This window comes from Chenopodium album, chromosome 5 (assembly GCF_948465745.1).
Source record: "Chenopodium album chromosome 5, dcCheAlbu1.1, whole genome shotgun sequence".
Lineage (NCBI taxonomy): Eukaryota > Viridiplantae > Streptophyta > Magnoliopsida > Caryophyllales > Amaranthaceae > Chenopodium > Chenopodium album.
This window is the reverse complement of record NC_137838.1, coordinates 74,613,676-74,633,184: the sequence shown is the minus strand read 5'-3', so window position 1 is coordinate 74,633,184 and position 19,509 is coordinate 74,613,676. Positions and strand designations below refer to the sequence as shown.

The 19,509-nt window shown below is 32.5% G+C and overlaps 3 protein-coding genes across 8 annotated transcripts; 1 reads left to right on the top strand and 2 right to left on the bottom strand.

The window, feature by feature from the left end:
• Positions 1–5,548: 5,548 nt before the first annotated feature.
• On the bottom strand, positions 5,549–19,507 carry LOC145632294 (uncharacterized). Of its 6 annotated transcripts, none has more exons than XM_081684628.1 (5): positions 8,222–8,492; positions 6,869–7,081; positions 6,665–6,730; positions 6,367–6,462; positions 5,549–6,275 (listed from the first exon to the last, which is right to left on the bottom strand). In XM_081684628.1, exons 1-5 carry the CDS (start codon positions 8,318–8,320, stop codon positions 5,967–5,969), a joined length of 783 nt encoding a protein of 260 aa, XP_081540754.1. In that variant the 5' UTR covers positions 8,321–8,492; the 3' UTR covers positions 5,549–5,966. The 6 variants fall into 6 exon arrangements, 5 of the variants coding, with proteins under 5 accessions (XP_081540754.1, XP_081540756.1, XP_081540755.1 ...); XM_081684630.1 differs by having other exon boundaries at positions 5,549–6,266; positions 6,397–6,462; positions 8,222–8,490; XM_081684629.1 differs by having other exon boundaries at positions 5,550–6,275; positions 6,397–6,462; positions 8,222–8,486.
• On the top strand, positions 8,644–10,877 carry LOC145631057 (UPF0481 protein At3g47200-like). Its single transcript, XM_081683162.1, has 2 exons — positions 8,644–9,434; positions 9,544–10,877. Exons 1-2 carry the CDS (start codon positions 8,816–8,818, stop codon positions 10,320–10,322), a joined length of 1,398 nt encoding a protein of 465 aa, XP_081539288.1. The 5' UTR covers positions 8,644–8,815; the 3' UTR covers positions 10,323–10,877.
• On the bottom strand, positions 11,925–15,222 carry LOC145631056 (uncharacterized). The gene is made up of 3 exons (XM_081683161.1): positions 14,992–15,222; positions 14,326–14,571; positions 11,925–12,294 (listed from the first exon to the last, which is right to left on the bottom strand). Exons 1-3 carry the CDS (start codon positions 15,103–15,105, stop codon positions 12,064–12,066), a joined length of 591 nt encoding a protein of 196 aa, XP_081539287.1. The 5' UTR covers positions 15,106–15,222; the 3' UTR covers positions 11,925–12,063.
• Positions 19,508–19,509: the final 2 nt, after the last annotated feature.

Sequence of the window (19,509 nt, the reverse complement as noted above, 5' to 3'; positions counted from 1 at the left end):
TATAATAACAAGTAGGGTTCACATCCCTCAATCAAAGGGATCACATGAGATGTAATTCAAGGAAATTACCAATGACATAATTCACATGCAATTTGTCTTAGCTTAGACAAGATTCATCATGCATTTTCATCCTATATATAAATATAATTAAATAAGCTAAATATATAATTCAATGTTCGAATCTAACTATTTTTTGCCCTTTCTAGACTTCCACGTAGCACCATACATAACATTTTTCCAATTTTTTTAATTGGTTCTATCTACTTTATATTTTAAATTTTTAATTACTTCCAAATCTATGTCATCCTTCGTTGTCAAAAATATTGAAGAAATAGTGTATGAATTTATGAGTCTCAATTATGAATTTCAATCGGATCGAAAATTGTATATACTCCCAAGTCCTTTCTTCACGGGTGATACAGAAAATCCATGTTACTTTGCACATAAGCTTCAAGATGTGGTAGATTTAATATTAAAATAAGCAAAAAGATTAGCCACTTGGCCCACAAATAATATGAATGGGGACGTAATCCATTATACTTCGTATATCCTTACTCATCAGTGGGATACCGGATACTCTTTTTGTTTCATAAATAAAATGTAAGGATTGAGGAGTAATACTTTGCATGTGTACAATACTTATTTGAAGTCATTTGTCTAATTACTATTTTTAGTTACTAATATCAATTAACAATATTTTTAGAGAAAGGAGTTGGGAGTATATACAATTGAAAAAAAATGGAGTATGTAGTATTGTGAAACTTGTAGAAAATGTAAGCGTTGCAATAATAAAGCAACATTAAAGCAACGTAGAAAGTATAGAGTATACTCCGTATAACTTTAATGGCCCTTAGGTAAACATTTCTCATTTGTTTTCATACACTACTTATTCAAATAATCATTATTACATGAATTTTCACAAATACAGGATTAAAATGTAAGTCTAAGGGCCCGTTTTTTTCAACTTAAGCTCTAATCAGTTCAATTCAATTCAGCTTCTAATTTCATTATTCTCTCATAAACAATTTATTTCAGTTCAGTTCAGCTCCAATCAGTTCAGTTTAGTTCAGCTTTTATCATTTCAGTAAATCAGAACATACATTAAATTAATAGAAGATGAAAATAAGTAACTTAAAATAAGTTACTAAATGTACTGCCACAATACATATACAATTTCGTAGCACTTATTCTTACTTAAATACTATCCTCCATTTTTTTTTCCTTACTCAATTATTATATTGATCTATTCATTATTGATTCGCTATTGACCAGTTTTAATCCAACCCATTTTCTTAAGTGATCATCTTTTGACCCGACTCGCTCAAATATTGTACATGTACAAGTTAGGGTTAACAAAGAACGGACAATAGATAAGAAATTACGTAGTAAAAGTTAAAAAATTAGCATGCCGGCATGGGAAATGGGATGGACAAGAATCAAGATAAGTATTACCTTGGCTTAAATTAGCAACTAATCTTAAATACTCATAACATCTAAATAACGCTTTTCAACTTGTTGTGCATGTGAGCTAGGATGTACGTATCGTAAATTACATTAATGGCTTTATTGCATGCATGTGCTTTCAATATATACGTGACATATTGCACATCATTAAGCCTCGTCTATGGCCCACCATTCCAACATATTAACAACGCAAATTATTTTAATGGATCTATATGCAAAAAATTTATTTACATAAATAAATTATTTAAACATAGTTTATGTTTATATTACGGAGTACATTCTATCTTGATAGGAAGTAATAATTTAGGGTACTTTTATACTACACTATTTTAGTTTTTACACACATTTATAATAGTTTTTCAAGTGTTCATGCATCGTCTGTGATCATGGGATCAATTCAATTTGAGACCAACAAGAAATAGGTTAAATGTGTTATTATTTTAGCTATGTGTAACTAAGAATTGACAATACAGCTAATATACTACCTCTGTTAAATGTTATATGCAACTTTGGAATATTTTATATCTCACAAATAATACCTCAAAGTTGCACAAAACAATTAACGGAGGTAGTATAAGTGTTGATGTAATTACATGTCAAATTATATGAAAAAATATATTATTTATGTCATATTGTAATGTATGTGAACCATATCAATTAGTCTCATGTACTCGTATAATAAACTAAGAATTTTATTTATTACATACAAAAAAAAAAAAAAAAAAATTATGTTTATGTACTACATCCGTTAATACAAAGTACGAAGTAATAATTTAGGCATCTTATACTCTACATTAATTTACTTTCTACGTAAATATATGGTAGTTTTGAGGGTGCGTGCTTCGTTTGTGATTGTGGGATTGATTTTAATCTGAACCAAAATAAGTACTCCCTCCGTCCCTAAATTACATTCCTCCTTTCTATTTTTGGTAAGTTTTTTTTAGTAAATCAACTCTCTTTTTTTTCTGTTTTATATTTAATGCTTTCTCACTCATCCTTACCTAATCTCACTCATAATCCTTGTGCCAAATTACAATGAATATGATTGGTTAAAAATTTTCAATTAGGAGCATGTGATTGGTCCTTTTTTTTTGCAAAGGATTGATGACGTACATGTCATGAGTAATAACTAATCTATCTCTGTACTTCCCATTGCATTATCTAATTATTGTTATTTGTCTTATTCTTTCCTCCATAATTCCCGTGTAAATTTCCAAAGAGGAATGTAATTTTGGGACGGATGGATCGGAGTACGTTAAATGTGTTATTATTGTAACTATGTTCAATTGAGAATGACAATGCAACTAATAAGTGTTGATGTAATTACATAAGTACGTTAAATGTGTCATATTGCAATGTGATCAACTCTAGTGTCTAATGTATCAAACTAAGGAAGTAAGGAGTACAAAGAATACATGCAGTGTTAATCACAAGATTAAGAAAAAGGTGTGGTTGAAATTACATGCAATCTATCTATATTATTATCCCGTGATACCTAGCTACATGCGCTTTGGAGCTATTGCTTCTTCGGCTTTATATGCTAAGATTTTGTAAGTATCTCTTCTTGTGAATTATGAGAATGCGTGAGAAAAATCAAGAATAAAGAAGATTTATCAATAAATTTCAACTACAATTTTTGCACCAGATAACCGTTGAGGTTAGACTTATTAAATTAGATTGTTTTCGAGTTGGATAAATTTAGATCAGATATAATCTAAGTCCGATTTCAATACCTTTTATAGTTACTATACATACACCATATATTAGTTGGTTTATTGGAGTTATATTCTTTGGATTACCTGTTCAAGACTCAAAATTTAATCAAGTATAGTATTTCCAAAAAAAATTGTGCTCAAGCTTTCACACAACACAACTATTCTCCTTATATCTTAAGGGTTTTTTTTTTTTCTTTTGTTTTCTTCACTATAGTGAGTGACTTGATTAGGTACGGTGATACGCGTAGTATTTGTAAAATTTATTTAGTGAAGAAAAATTAAAGTCATGAGGAAGAAGTGATGTCAATCACAAACATTTAAAAAATATCTTAAATTAATATAAAATCCTATTTGTAATACTATCTTGTTAAGTCGTTATTATTTTTAAAGGTCACATGTCTTTGTTTTAAACACTATACAAGTATACAGTTTTCAAAATTTCTACCAAAATTACACTAATTAAATTATACGGAGTACATAATTTTATATATACGATAATTTTTTTGCCAATATTCTACCAATTATTAAGTTAGCATGCTTACCCTTATCGTACAAGATAGGTAATTTGCAACTTGATTAAGTAGTTTATTTTGTTCAGGTAGCTCACAATATGTCCTTTAGTCTAAACATGCATACCATATCGATTCCACTATTTTTATTCATGTGTTGCCTTATATTATGTCTTTGTCTAAAGTCTATATCCTACTTTATACGAGTACAAATTTCACCACTAAATCTATAATGAAAACGACCAAAGGCCACAAAATTTCATTACTCTAATAAGCAAAAATCAAAATCTCACCACTAATTTAAATCAACTTTTACCAAAAAAAAAATAAAATATAATAATAAATAAATATCATAAAGAAAAAGACCAAAGGCTATGAAATTTTTATTACTTGAATAAGCAAAAAACAGTGAAAATTACATCGTGAACTTTAAAATGAACCTCCTTCCAAGGTGGATTAAAATTCCACCGTACTCTAACAAATTAAGTGAATGGATAGATTAAAGTTTAAGTTATATAGCAGTACATATTAACACAAATCTATTAGAAGGTTAGAATTAGTTGTGATATACATGAGATTAAATGAACAATCATCGTACATAATCACAACTATATTGTTATGAGCACGCATCTATGGCTATTAGTTGTTTGTGTATAGTCTAAAAGTCGCGCTCCTTATTCTTCTAGGATTGCAAATTGATGTTGATGATGATGTTGTCAAAGAACTTGGAATGACATTTGGGATAGAAGAAAATTAGGCTTCTCTTGGTTAGGATTCTCAGTACATGAATATTGATGGTAAGCAAAAATTGAAGGATGAATTTAAGTGGTTTCTGCCTGATCTGAATATGTGTTCACTACTGATTTCTATAGCAATAGTTTTATGCGGCTTCATGGGTATAGCTAATTTCTGGATCCGCCACTGGCCCTATAAGAGTTGTTCATTATGGCTACGATTATTATTTAAGTAACAATACTTCCTCCAGAAAGGAAAGATCTATGCTATGAGCTGAGCTTTAATCGTGCGGTTCCTGTAGCTAGCAGGGCAACTAATATATAACTCAGAACATAATCCGATCTAGTCTGAACTTTCTCAAAAACTCGAGCTATAGCAGCATTCATTCACATCATTTTAAACATTATTATCCTATACCACCAGTGAAATAATATCGATATTATTAGAAACATTAAGAGACGGATGTGGAGATTTTAACAAACAAAGTGGTAATCCCAGTCTAAATTATTTGTTCAGTTACAAAAAACAAATTCTTTGAGTACAAAAAGAGCACTTTGATCATTGCAATTTAGAGGAGTTAGGGTGATGCCTGTAGTTACAAATTCAGCTCGTGCAATGATCTGATACGCTGAGTTGATTGGAATACTTATTAACAGGGTCGTAAGGGAGATCACAACACTGTATTTTGGCCTAAATATGTCTTTAGTTTCTCTAAGGCTTAAGAGACCACATTATGATCGAAAAAAATGACTTCAAAAGCTTCTAGTGAAATTACCATTCATTCTGAAGCCAAGTTTTCGACATGTCTTCAGGGCTGAAGGGGAAGTCTTGATGCAATTGCCACCAAAGTGTACGAGGTTTATGACACGGGTACTTGAGGTGAGGTAAATTGGAGTTCAACATGTTTATTTTTCTGAACATTATTGTTTAATTGAGGTGCATCAGGAGGTTCTGTTTTGACAGTATGCTCACCCTTTGTGTTTGCTGTCAATTTCCTTAGTATCCCACGTAGCAAAATTCAGTACATTGAATTGCAAAAGGCACAAAAGTAGCTGTAATTTCATAACATCCTTGACTAAATTTTCTTGTACTCTAACCAAGTATGCCATGTACACAACACAAATACTACTACTAAACATTAGATTGCCAGAGGAAAATTACTAAAGAAATTCCATGAGCTGAAAGAAGATAAACCAATAAGATTTATCAGTAGGTGTTCATCTAGCCCTGAAGATTAGCAACTTGACTGATTTCAGATTAACCGTGCTCATAATGAATGCAAAAACATTACAGTGCATACTTGTAGTTAATACAGTAAAAGTTCCCCAACTTCAACAAAAATTTCTTGAAGAAAGGGAAGAATACCAGATTCTTTGTACTAGTACAAATCATAAATGAAGTAAGATATTTTGGTTTTTTCGACGCAATTACATTCAAGAGAAATATGTAAGAAATATATATGCATAACATAGGTAGAGTTACCGCTTTCCATTGGTTAGGGTGATGAGTTGACCTTGACAGGTGATAGAATGCAGGAGTAGTGTTATTGTTTGGGACTCGTCTGCTGGTTGCTTCTATGAGGTTGGATTTCCTCTGCTGGTTGCTTAGATGCTAATTTTCTACATCTCCCATGATTCCTAGGTAGAGGCCGACCTCTCTCAGCAATCAAATCTTCATAGGTTGCGACTAGCTTCACCTTCATCCATGAAACTTGACAATGAAAAAGATACATGAGAGATTTAAACACAAACACGGGTTTCACGACCAAATTCTTAATGCTCTTCCAAACATTGCCAATCCATCGATTGTGACCGGCTTCACTTTCATCCTCCCAAACACCAAACTGTGGCACCTTAAGTTGTTAAGAATGAGAGTAATATTATTAGCAATCTAACACAGTACAAATAAATGGCAATAATAATGGTCAACCTATACTTTCTAACCTTATCATAATTTGTCTTTTTAAGACGTACCATTTGGTTAGTGTGATCAGTTGAGGATGCAGGAGTGTCATAATTTGGGACTCGTCCAATGTTTGACTGGCATAATAAGAGGGAGAAAAAGAAATTAAGCAAGCACTACATACAATTTTAATGTGAATGGCAAAAACCGATGAGATTTGTGTGACACAAAAGTGAGGTTACAAAACCTGTATGATGTTGGATTTCAAATGATTAATTAAGAATGTGCCAAAATCAATTCTCGTCTGTAATATGTATGCATAAGATAAAGATTTATTACCATTTGGTTAGGGTGAACCTTCGAGAATGCAGGAGTGTCATTATTTGGGACTTGAATTATGTTTGACTGGCATAATAAGAAGGAGAAAAAGAAATTAAGCAAGCAGTACATAATGAAATTTTATAGAGGATACAATTTTAATGTGAAATTAAAGGCAAAGGCAACCGATGAAATTTGTGTAACACAAAAGTGAGGTTACAAAACCTGTGTGACGTTGGATTTCAAATGGTTAATTGTTAATCTTGTACCTCCCCCATAATCCCTATCTAGAGCCTGACCTCTTTCACCAATCAAATCCTCGTCCAGTACAGGAAACCTTGCACGATCGAACAGGAAATCTTGTACACCAGAGGACTTGAAGTCAACGAATACCAATTGGGGCACTTTTTTGGGTTCCTCTTTCTTGGGTTTCTTTTTCTAAATGATTCACAATTGAAGGAATTAGCCACATATATATATATTTTGTTTCTCAAAGTCATTTTCGTGAATAAATCAACAACTTTTTCATTAGTATAAGCTCCACAACAATAATGAAAAAATTAAATAAAGTTGTTTATTTACAAAAATGCCACATTGGGCATCCCCAGAAATAATTTGGAAAATTAAAAAATCTAATATAAGTAGGCATTTTTCGGGAGCATTTGGCGCGCCACATAAGAAAAGGTATTATTTTGTCCAATGAAAAATTAGATTAATAATTTATTTTAGAATTAAAAAATTTACTCGCCACCTAAGCAAAAGTGACAAATAATATTTAAGAATTTTGACACATACGTAAAAACAACGAATAGAGAATAATTAAAATTTAAATTATTTTAAAAAAACCAATAATTATCTTCTCTTAAAAAAAAAAAAAAAAAACTAAGTAATAATTATCTATATGGATGCAAATTTTTTATCGCAAATATTTTTAATCTTTTCCTAGCAAATATTATAAAAGTTTGATTTTAATAATGTACTCATCGAGACGATAAAACTAAATCTCACATGACTAATTTCCCATAATTTTTAATAGTTAAACAATTATAAATGAGACTACCATTTTAAACGGAACGAGTATATTACATAAACAATTATCCATATATTTAATGAATGATATTCATAAATATACAAAATTTTAAATAAAATAAAATAATTTATTAGAACCGTTGCATCGCACGGGCTTACATATAGTAAGATAGTAAAAGAGGCAACGATTTAGAAGGTGGAAAAATACTTCATTTGAAGATTATAAAAACCCACTTAAAGCAACGAGAATAATTGTATTGATTCTCTGAAGCACAACGAGAATAGTTGTGGATTCCCTTGCAATTTAACTTTCTAAGCTAACTCAAAACACTAATCAATATTCATCATCCTAATCCCTTAATTTTTTTATTTACAAAAATTTTTTCTTAACAAACTCCCTAACTTAATCACAATGCTAGCTATAACAAACTAAGGAGACTGCCTTAAAAATCTAAAATGCATCTCCCCTTACATCAGTCCAATCTATACTCATGGCGAAACAAAGAAATCTAATATCAACTCACTAAACAAATATAGAGCAACAGTTACCTTCCATTCTTCGCTGACCGGTGATTGAGGCGTTTCATCTTCTTTCAGATGTTGAGATGACTCATTGCTCGGATTTACAGGTGTTTCAGGACCAGCCATTGAGGAGATATATAGCAAATCTGTTAGAAATATGAGATATCGGAAAGGAAAATATATGTGTTATCTCTAACAAGATCTCCAACTTTACTCACCTCAACTCACTCTTACAAACTTACAGGATCCTTTTGCAGGGCTGCTAAATTAGTATATATACGATTTACGTTCCTCAGACTAAACTTAGCTCTTAAGTCTAAAAGAAAGAGATCTGAAATATCCTGGTCCAACAGTAAACTTACTCAAATACTCAGTATTTGCCTCATATATTTCATGTCTTTTTAAAAAGTGAAACGACTACAGTAACAAAGAGCGTTCACTTTAATCAAGCGCAATTAGCCCCACACGGAAACAGCAAAGAAAATTCAGACATAATGTAGTTTAATCACATACTGTTACATGATTCACATGAAATAAACATTCCTGTAATATTTTTCAGACATTATTTGCTTATGTTGGTTGATCTTCACTAAAGATTGAAAAGCAGCAACCACTAGAAAAATGAATTCTCAAGAACACATAGAGTGGGTTATATCCATACAGGAAAAACTCAATGAGGCACAACAATTTATTACAAGAAAATCATGGGAGAAGTGTTGCATATATCGAATGCCTCGTCGTATAAGAGATGCCCAAACAAGCAAAAAAAGCTATGAGCCCCAGACCATATCCATAGGGCCATACCATATCGGTAGTGAACTAGTTCAGGATATGGAACTCTACAAGTGGGTTGCTCTGTACCAAATCCTACAACGGACCGGTCAAGACCTAAGCCTTTACCTTGATACCATCAGGCAAGTTGAAGATCAAGCGCGAGCTTGTTATCAACAAGAAGTCAATTGTCTAAGCAGCGATAAGTTTGTAGAGATGATGGTCCTTGATGGCTGCTTCATCGTCGAGCTCTTGATATGTTATCCGGCTAGAGACACAACAGGAGGCAACCCTGTCTTTGCTAATAAGAGAATTGTTGAAGACATTGTGTTAGACATGGTAATGTTGGAGAATCAAGTTCCACTTTTTATAATTGACAAGCTACTTAAGCTAACGACCGGAAATCAGCACCAAAATCATCACGCTTTGGATTTAGTTCTCAACTTCTTCAATCCTATATGGCTGACAGGTAATATTGGAATTTCGCGTTTAATAATATTCAGAACATAGAAAAAGCAACACATAGCAAGATTATATATGATGCATCTTTTTTATATACTAAATATGTAATATGACAGGTATAAGAATGTCTGTAAATGAGCTCAATGAACTGAACAGTTCACTGAGGCAGGAAGAGTGCCTTCATATCCTTGATGTTTTTAGGCGAAGTCTACTCCATGTAAAGCCTGATCAACAGGGTACCATTAATAAACATGGATTTCGATGTATGGTATGTAATAAACTTTTCCCTACGAGTTTGAAGCGGTGGCTAAATAAAGCCCCAAATAGTATTTCAAGCCGTGAACAAGTCTTACATAGGGTTACTGAGCTCAGAAAGGGAGGAGTAAAATTCAGGAAACGAAACACCAGCTGTTTTTTGGACTTCAGGTTCAAGAACGGGGTACTTGAAATCCCTCCCATTTGGATACAAGATAGTACAATGACCATTCTCCTGAATTTAGCAGCCTTTGAACACTGTCATATGAAGATAAGTAATGCTGTGATTGCATCATATGTGGTCTTCATGGAATGCTTGATAAAATCCCCTGAAGATGTAGGCCACCTTCATCGTCGTGGAATCATTCTTGGAGATGATGCTCAAGCTGTTGACTTGTTCAAGAGCGTTTCTAAAGAAATGCTCGTGAATGTACATGATGGTTACTATGCAGATCTATCTAAAGAAGTGAACGCGTACTACAACCAGAGAAGAAACAGATGGCGAGCAAGCTTGCTTCAAAAGTATTTCCACAATCCTTGGTCTATCATCTCACTGGTTGCTGCTATCATTCTATTGTTTCTTACTGCGACACAGAGCTTCTATGCAGTTTTTTCATACCACAGGCCAAATTCTTCCTGATAGAAAAGATATCCTAAGAATTTCTGATTGATCATGTATACAACTTGTTATTATCTTTGTAATGCCATTTGGGAAATGTTGTTAACTGAGATTTCTAAAGCAGGCAGTAAAATTTGAAGAGAGATTTAAAATGAATCACAGCAAAATAAAGAATAGAATGTCAGACTTTTGAGTGGCTTGATTCACTCCCAATTCAATAGTCTGGATGCCTCTCTTTGCCTATTCTACCTTATTTATAATATATGCTGATTCTTGTTTAATTTTCCTCTACATACCGTCGGATACCGACAATCTTCCTCATGATATAAGAATAAATAGATTGCACTAACTATAATAAATCTTCTCCCCTTTGCCAATTCCTAACATAAAATTGAAATAGGCTTTCTGATGACCAATAAAAATAAGTCGATTAGCCTAAGGATTAGATCACATCATTCGATCTAATTGTAATGGCCAAAATTAGTAGCAGTCATAAATCTAGGCAGAAGATCAAAAGAAGGGATTGAACTCAGCCTAGCTTTTTACAGGTAAACGACCAAGGGTTGAGAAGTTGAGAGCTGATATGTACTGAAAATCATAGTAAGCAATAAGACGTTTTTACATATGGTTGTTTTAAGTAAGTTGGAATTTTTTTTTTTTTTGAATCAAGTAAGTTGGAATTAAAAAGGTCTAACAATGGAGTCTCTTAACTCATAACCTTTTTCATATCAACCACGACTAAATCACTTCAAGGAATTCATAAAAGTAATCTACTTAAGGACAATAATAACAACAATAAAGAGTAACAGACCACATATTACAGGGAGCATGATTTGCACTGATCTTTTAAACATTTCTTTCTTTGAAGCTCCTCCATAATTCTTCATTGTTAACCTCATTTATCAATGATTTGCACTTGTCTTTTAAACACTTATTCTCAACTAACAAGCATCCTTTCTGTGCATAAACATCATCTAATTCCTTCGTCAAGACGGTTAGCTCCATCTTATGCAGTTTATAATCCCCCAATAGTTTGTTTGTGAGATCTTTTTGCCACTCTGTTATTTATGTGTCCACCCAATTGAAGGTGTCACACCCCCTGCTTCCAGTGTCTTAAAAGACACCGAGGTTAAGGGATATCTTTCGAGTTTCTTAAAAGCATAAATAAGTTGCCCAGATGCACAATACTCACTACAGCGCATATATCATCAGACAAATGCAGAGTAAACTTGATAGTTCTGCACACTATATTGGCAATTTGGCAGTATGATGATATCCACAAGCTTCTCTATAATTTTTTACTTAATAAAGGGTATCATTCTAAGAGAAAAGTTCTAATCTACTACTCGTACAATAAATCAATAATTCAGGTTGACATACAAAACCTTAACACACCTCAATCATTAAAGAAAAATCCCCAAATTTTCTCAACCCACTTAATACATGCTAAGAGAGTGCATAGTGGTCTTTTGCCACATTCCAGTAGCATCATCTGAAAAGTCATAGTTGGTTGCTTTCTTCTATAATTATAATCAGACGCCGCCAGATAGTGAACCACTTAAGAGTTAAGACTACCAAAAGCTCAAGATAATAGTCTAATTATTTCAATTGCAATTTACAATAGCCAGCAAATATTATCAAATAACAGCTTTTATTCATCAATAATTCATAACAACTCCACATTACAACTTAATTTCAAGCACATAATTACCAACATTAGTCTACTATATATGTCAATCTCATAATTACCAACATTAGTGTACTATGTCAAGCACATAACCAATATCCCAAACAACACCAATGACAACGCCAAAGCCAACTGATTTCGCATTTGAGTAACCTCAGCCTTAAGTTCTTCAACATCTTCTTCCAATTTTTGCATCTTCATCTCTAACTCCACAATGGTCCTTTCTTTTTCAAACAATTGAAATCGTAAATCATCAATTTCGTCTCTCACACCTCCAATCCACTTGGAAAAACCACAATCTGTATCCTGTAATTCAAACCACAATTTGTTAATTAAATTCCTAAATTCAATTATTTAAAATTCAGAACCAAACCATAACATATCCCTAATTCAATTAACAAGACATATCCCTAATTAAGGAAGCAATTAAATTGCACAATCGCATCTCTTCCACGATTACAATTAATCCTCCAAATTGAGCCCCTCCTTGATGAAGAAGAAGAAGATTCTACCTAATGTTGCAAGTTGAAGTTGATGATTTACCCTCTCCATTAGCAAAAGATCGAATTTTTAGTAATAACCTTTTTTTTTTTTTTTTTTTTTTTAAGGAAACCTGACAATTTCAAGGAAAGCCGTTGCTTTTTATAACAATAATTTAAAAAAAAAAAAAAACAAATAAACTATAGCGATAAGTGCCACGTTAGCCCAATACCGGATACAACAGGTAGATTTACGTGTTTGGTTTATTTTAGGAGAAAAAAATGAAACTTGAGTTTAATTTGGGAAGATTTATAGGTTCGGTTCATTTTGGGATTATGATACTGTGTAGTTCCTACAGGCGTGGGTACCTTGGATGGTACAGACATTTCAAGGAAAGAACATATTATATAAATGTAAAGAACATATAGTTATAGTGAAAAGAACATACTATTAAAATGTACTGAACATATACCTAAGTTAAAAAGAACATATTTGCACCAAAAAAAAAGTGAAAAGAACATATGTCCATGTTCTTTGATTATCAGTGTTATGTACTTTTATTTGTGATATAATGTTCATTATTTATTGTGAATTGTTCTTTAAATTTTGTCTTAAAATTATGATGGGTATGTACAAGTAATGTTCATTAAATAGTAATATCATGTTCTTTATTAATATTACATATGTTCTTTAGATATAAAAAAATATAAAAAAATAAAAAACATAAAATTGAATGTTCTTTACAAAACTGTTATATGTTCTTTACAAAAAAAACTATATGTTCTTTACAAAACAGCTATATGTTCTTTTGGCATTTTTTTTGTACGTAACAAGGTACAGGCTGCTGCACCTTAAAATTTTCAGGATTATGAGAAGAGAAAGATAGTACTACCTCCATTACAGGTTATGTGCAACGATTTGACATAAAGTAGAAAGAGAAAATGTCTAGTCGTTGCACATAACATATAACGGGGGTAGTATAAATTTTATTATACAGTATTTTTTTTTTCAAAAAAAATGATATATAACACCTATTTCTATACTAATATATTAAAAGGCTTTACAAAGAATGTAAAAATATGTAACACCTATTTTTATACTAATATATTTCGAACATCCAACCTCTTATAAAAAGGATGGTTATTTAACCATCTAAGTCTAAGCTAATTATCATTTATGTTATGAACATGAAAATATATACAAAGTATATATCATCATAAGGAATAATTAAAGTAGCAACCTGGTGCAACGCCCGAGCTACACACTAGTTAAAAGTTTAAACACAAATGCATTTGGTAAGTGTAATGCAGTAACTCTTATTAAAATACGGAGAAAGTACGACGAAGTATATAGAGGAGGATATAATATCTATACTAATATATTAAAAGGCGTTACTAAAAACGTCTAGGTGCCACGCAGACTCCCTCATTTTTCCATTTCACCTACCTAATTTCTTATTATGCCACGTCATTCACTCAACACCTTAATATGTCACGTCATCCACACAACCAACAATACTCCATATTGTGTCAACTATATTGGAAAAAATATACGGATGAGAAGGTTCAAACACTTGATCTCTTTAAACAAAGATTATTGTTGAACCATCTAGACTAATTGTCAATTATGCTTTAACTTTGCACAATAAATAATATTATACTATAAAGTAATAAAGTATCCAAGTCACATACTACATACATACTATTAGATGCTTTAAAAATTAGCAATTGCACAACTATAAAAGTAGGAACCCGGGGCAACGCCCGGGCTACTCATTAGTTATTATATTAATTAGAAGGATGTGAAAGGCAGGCAACCAATGACATGTATTGTGACACAAAAATGAGCTCACAAAACCTGTATGAAATTGGATTCCTTTTGGAGAGGCGTTGTAGATCCTGTAGTAAAAGTTGGTGGAGCCGGACGTCTTTCTTCAATCAACTTCTCGTCCACAACAGGAAAACTTGCTTGAAGTATTATTAAATCCTGGGGTTTCTTATCTTCCACCTTGGAATAAAATGTCCTACTCCATTTTTGCTTAGATTCCTCTTTCTTGGATTCACGCTGACGACTACCATTGCATTGATAAGGTTCTGACGTGATCTGTTAAGTAAATGATTGAGAATTCAAGTAATTAGAAAAGAACAATTTGAAAAATTAAGATAGTAAAAGAGGCAACAATAAGTGATCTCTTTGATGATTACCAAAAACCACCCAAAGCAACGAAAATAGTTGTATTGATTCAATGAGTGATCTTCTATCACTAATTTCCGCTCTAAAGCCTAAGATGTTACAAGAGGTGTGGATTCCTGGGTCAATTTTACTGATTCTCTATTATTTCTCTGTATTTTATTACTTGCTCAATTTCTCAATGCGCGAAATTTAAAAATACATGGTAAAAAGTAATACTTCAGCAGTCTTGTGTAAATTATTGAACCAAACTTTTTTTTAAAGAACCTGAAATTATTCTTACAAAATGGGGCCTAAATCGGTTAAAAAACAAAAGCAGCAGTAGTCAGTTACCTTCCTTTCTTCGCTGACCGATGATTGAGGTGATTCATCTACTTTCAGATGTAGAGATGACTGACTGCTGGGATTTTGCATATCCTTCAAGACAGGTCTTTCAGAACCAGCCATAGAGGAGATATATATCAGATTTTGTTAGAGATATACATATATTTTCCGGTATCTTATATCTCTATTAGATTTCCAACTTTTACTCGCCTCAACTCACTCTTATAAACTAACAGGATCTTTTTAATTTGAAGGGCTGCAAGTTGAACTCACTCAGCTTGACTTAAATAGGACATATGTTCCTTAGACCAATTCAGCACTAAAGGAAAGAAATCTGAAATTTCCTGATTTTTTTTTTTTTTTTTTTTCAAAACCAAACCACCAAGTACGAACTTTTACTCAGTATTCAGTAATTGCCTAGTATGTTTCATGTCTTTTTTTAAAAAAGCGAAACTACTACAGCATTAATAAAGAATTACAATTGACCTGAATCTTGAGCATTAACTTTAATCAAGCGCGATTAGCCCCACACGGAAACGGGATAGAAAATTCAGATACACTACTAATGTAGTTTAATTAATCACATACTGTTACATGATTCACATAAATAAAATCATTCCTGTAATAAAAATTTTCAGACATTATTTGCATATGTTGGTTGATCTTCACATAAGAGACGTCGAAGAGAGCAAAAAAAACTATGAGCCCCAGACCATATCCATACGGCCATACCACATCGATAGTGAACTAAGACTAAATATGAATGAATTTTTCATTAGCACATCGTTAGTGAACTAGTACACCCTTAAAAAACAGAATCTAAAGTTAAATGTAGCAGACACACGAAATGAAGTTTTAATTAGCACTCCTTAAATATACAATTGGTTGGAACATCATGCATTTTGCTGAGGATGTAATGTCTGATTTACATCCTTTTTTTAGGTTGCTGCTTTATTAATTTGCGGCTGCATCAAGAGCTTATGCATAGCTGGTAGTTCCTGTTCTATCAATATAATAGGTTTTGTACACTTTTTTACATAGTCCTATTCCTTTGTTATTACCCTTTTTCACATTTATCTTAATTCTCTTCCAAACTTTTTTAATCCATCGGTTGTCACTAGCTTCACCTTCTTCATCCTCCCAAACACCAAATTGTGGCGGTGCTTCTGATTTTGCTGGTGTAGAAGAATCCGGAGTTGAAGGAAACTGATGAAGATGCATGTCTTCGTTCAACTATAATTCATAATTGGATACTATCAAGATATATTTTTTTTTTCTAGCCCAATGAGTTATATGCATGGTTGGAAATTAAAATGAAGAATGACAGTACGATTAGCAAGTTTCTTGCTTTGAATCTAACACAGTACAAAAAAATTGGCATAATGGTCAAACTGTACTTTCTAATAACCTTATCCTAACTAGTAGTCTTAGGGCATGCTTGGATTAAGGGAAATGTATTATTAGGGATCAATAAAAATCAAACTACGCAAAATGAAAGTGAATACAAAAGAGGAGGTAGTAATGATGTGATTGTAAGGATTATTACACATTTTTTTGTATGCGGCCTGTTGTACCGTGCGGCAGGGGGTTACTTGAGTTTCTCGGTTAGGGGTTACTTGAGTTGCCGGAGTTTCTCGGTTAGGGTTAACTCGAGTTTCTCGGTTAGGGTTTACTTGAGTTGCCCGATTAGGATTACTCGGTGAGGGTCACATACTCAAGTAACCCCTCGAGTAATCCCTCCAGTAACCCCTCGAGTAATCCCTCAAGTAACCCCTGACTGAGTAACCCCTCAAGTAACCCCTAATCGAACTTCTTAAGTAACCCCTGACTGAATTACTCGAGTAACTCCTGATCGAACTCCTTAAATAACCCCTGATCGAGTAACTCAAGTAACCCATGACCGAGTAACCCCTAACCGTGCGAGTAACTCGAGTATCCCTTCACCGAGTAACCCCTGTCCGAACCCCTCAAGTAACCCCTGATCGAATAACTTGAGTAACCCCTGACTGAATAATTAGGGTAACCCCTAACAAAAAAAACTCGGGTAACCCTGCCACGTACATGATGTGAGGTGAAGAAAGGAGAAGTAATAGTTATACTAGAGGAGGGTGGGTAGCTATTACGAGGGTAATAATTCCTCTATCTCTCTATTTTTCTCATGGCACAACTACTTTATTTCATTTGTAAGCACCTTGTCTCATACAACAACACATCTAATTACTTATGTTTTTCAAGTTTGACTTATATTACCCCTTATTATATTACCCTCAATCTAAACAAGCAGTGGCGGATCCACGTTGACGCCTGGGGGGCACGTGCTACCCCCTCCCCCCAAAATAAAAAAAAAAAAATGTTTTCATGAAAAAAGCGCTCATTAAAATTATATAAAGATTACAATCTGTACTTATGTTAACTATCTTTAGCATTGCTTCAGTGGTAGAGGGTTGTAAGGAGAGTCATATTTCCAAGATATATTTTTTTTTCCCTTTTAATTTTTACACCTTTTATAAACAATCCTTATATTAATTTCATTATATAATATTTATTGCATTATATTTGGCCATTATTATATCTTGTTTATATTAGTATGAAAATTTGATGACATTCTTCTCAATTTCATTATATAATATTTATTGTATTTATTTGGCCATTATTATATCTTGTTTATATTAGTATGAAAATTTACCCTAAAATTAATATAAAAACATACTCCATCTATGTTTAAGTAAATGAAATGTTTTGACTTTTAACACAAATAATCTAATTCACTCTGACTAATGTTTGTGATTTATACATTAGAAATATATATAGTCATGTGGATATTTGTTGGAATCGTCTCAACGAAAAATTTATTAATATTCAATTGTTATAATTTTTATTATTAAAGATATTTTCAGTTAAAATTTACATTAGCATACGTGCACAAGGTAAATTTATAACAAAGTTTTCTGTAAATATTCATATGCAACTTTGACTTACAAAATAAAATAATAAATAGGTGAACAATTTATCATAGTATAATCGATATATAGAATTTAAATTGTTTGGAAAAAAATAAAAAAAAAAAACTTGTCAAGATAAATGGTTGAATTTGATTGTTAATTATAATACGACTACACAACGCATTATATCCAAAATTAAACATAGTTTGTTTGGCTGATTATATTACGTTGCGTTACACCAATGTTATATTTTTTTAATTGTCCAGTGCTACCCCTAGTTAGGATTCCTGGATCCGCCACTATAAACAAGACCTTAGGGTTTTAAAATTAAAATACAAGGAGCCAATCTAAAGACTACCTATAGGTCTGATTTTCAGGTATCGCTTCAAGATACTACACGTCCCTCTTCCTTTTGTTGTTTTAAGCAAGTACATTGAAGAAAAATATGTAAGAGATAGATATGTACTCGTAATGGAAATTGATTTTGGCAGACCCTTTATTGATTTTGGCACACTCCTATGTGAGAAAGAGCATAGAATGAAATCAATTAAGGGTGTGCCAAAATCAATTCCCGTCTGTAATATGTATGCATAAAATAAAGATTTATTACCATTTGGTTAGGGTGAACCTTTGAGAATGCAGGAGTGTCATTATTTGGGACTTGAATTATGTTTGACTGGCATAATAAGAAGGAGAAAAAGAAATTAAGCAAGCAGTACATAATGAAATTATATAGAGGATACAATTTTAATGTGAAATTAAAGGCAAAGGCAACCGATGAGATTTGTGTGATGACACAAAAGTGAGGTTACAAAACCTGTATAACGTTGGATTTCAAATGATTAATTGTTAATCTTGTACCTCCCCCATAATCCCTATCTAGAGCCTGACCTCTTTCACCAATCAAATCCTCGTCCAGTACAGGGAACCTTGCATGATTCAATTTCTGAGAACTGTGACCATCGGATACTACTTTCTTGACCACTTCGGGTTCATCTTTTTTTCCCTGTTTCTTGAATTTTCGCTGACAACCACATTGATAAGGTTCTGATGTGATTAGTAAATAATTGACAATTGAAGAAATTAGCTAGAAAACCATTTGAAAAATTAGTAAATAATAAATACTTCATTTCAAGTTTATAAAAACCCACCCAAAGCAACGACAATAGTTATATTGATTCAATGAGTCATGAGTCTCTCATTAACTAATTTCCACTCTAAAACTCAAAACACTTATCAATATTCATGGCAAAACTAAGCATCCAATATCAACTCTGTTTACTTTTTTTTTTTTTTTTTTTTTTTGAAACTCAACTCTGTTTACTTTTTAAGTATTAATTAAATCCCTCTTTTACCTAAAAAAAAATGTATCAACTCACTTAAAAAAATCTGAGCAACAGACCCAACAGTTACCTTCCATTCTTCGCTGACTGATGAATGAGGCATTTTCAGCTTCTTTCAGAGCAACAGACCAACAGTTACCTTCCTTACAAACTTACAGGATCCCTTTTGCAACTTTAACTCAGTTTACCTTTATATATCCTCAGAACAATTTAGCCTTAAAGACTAGGAAAGAGATCTGAAA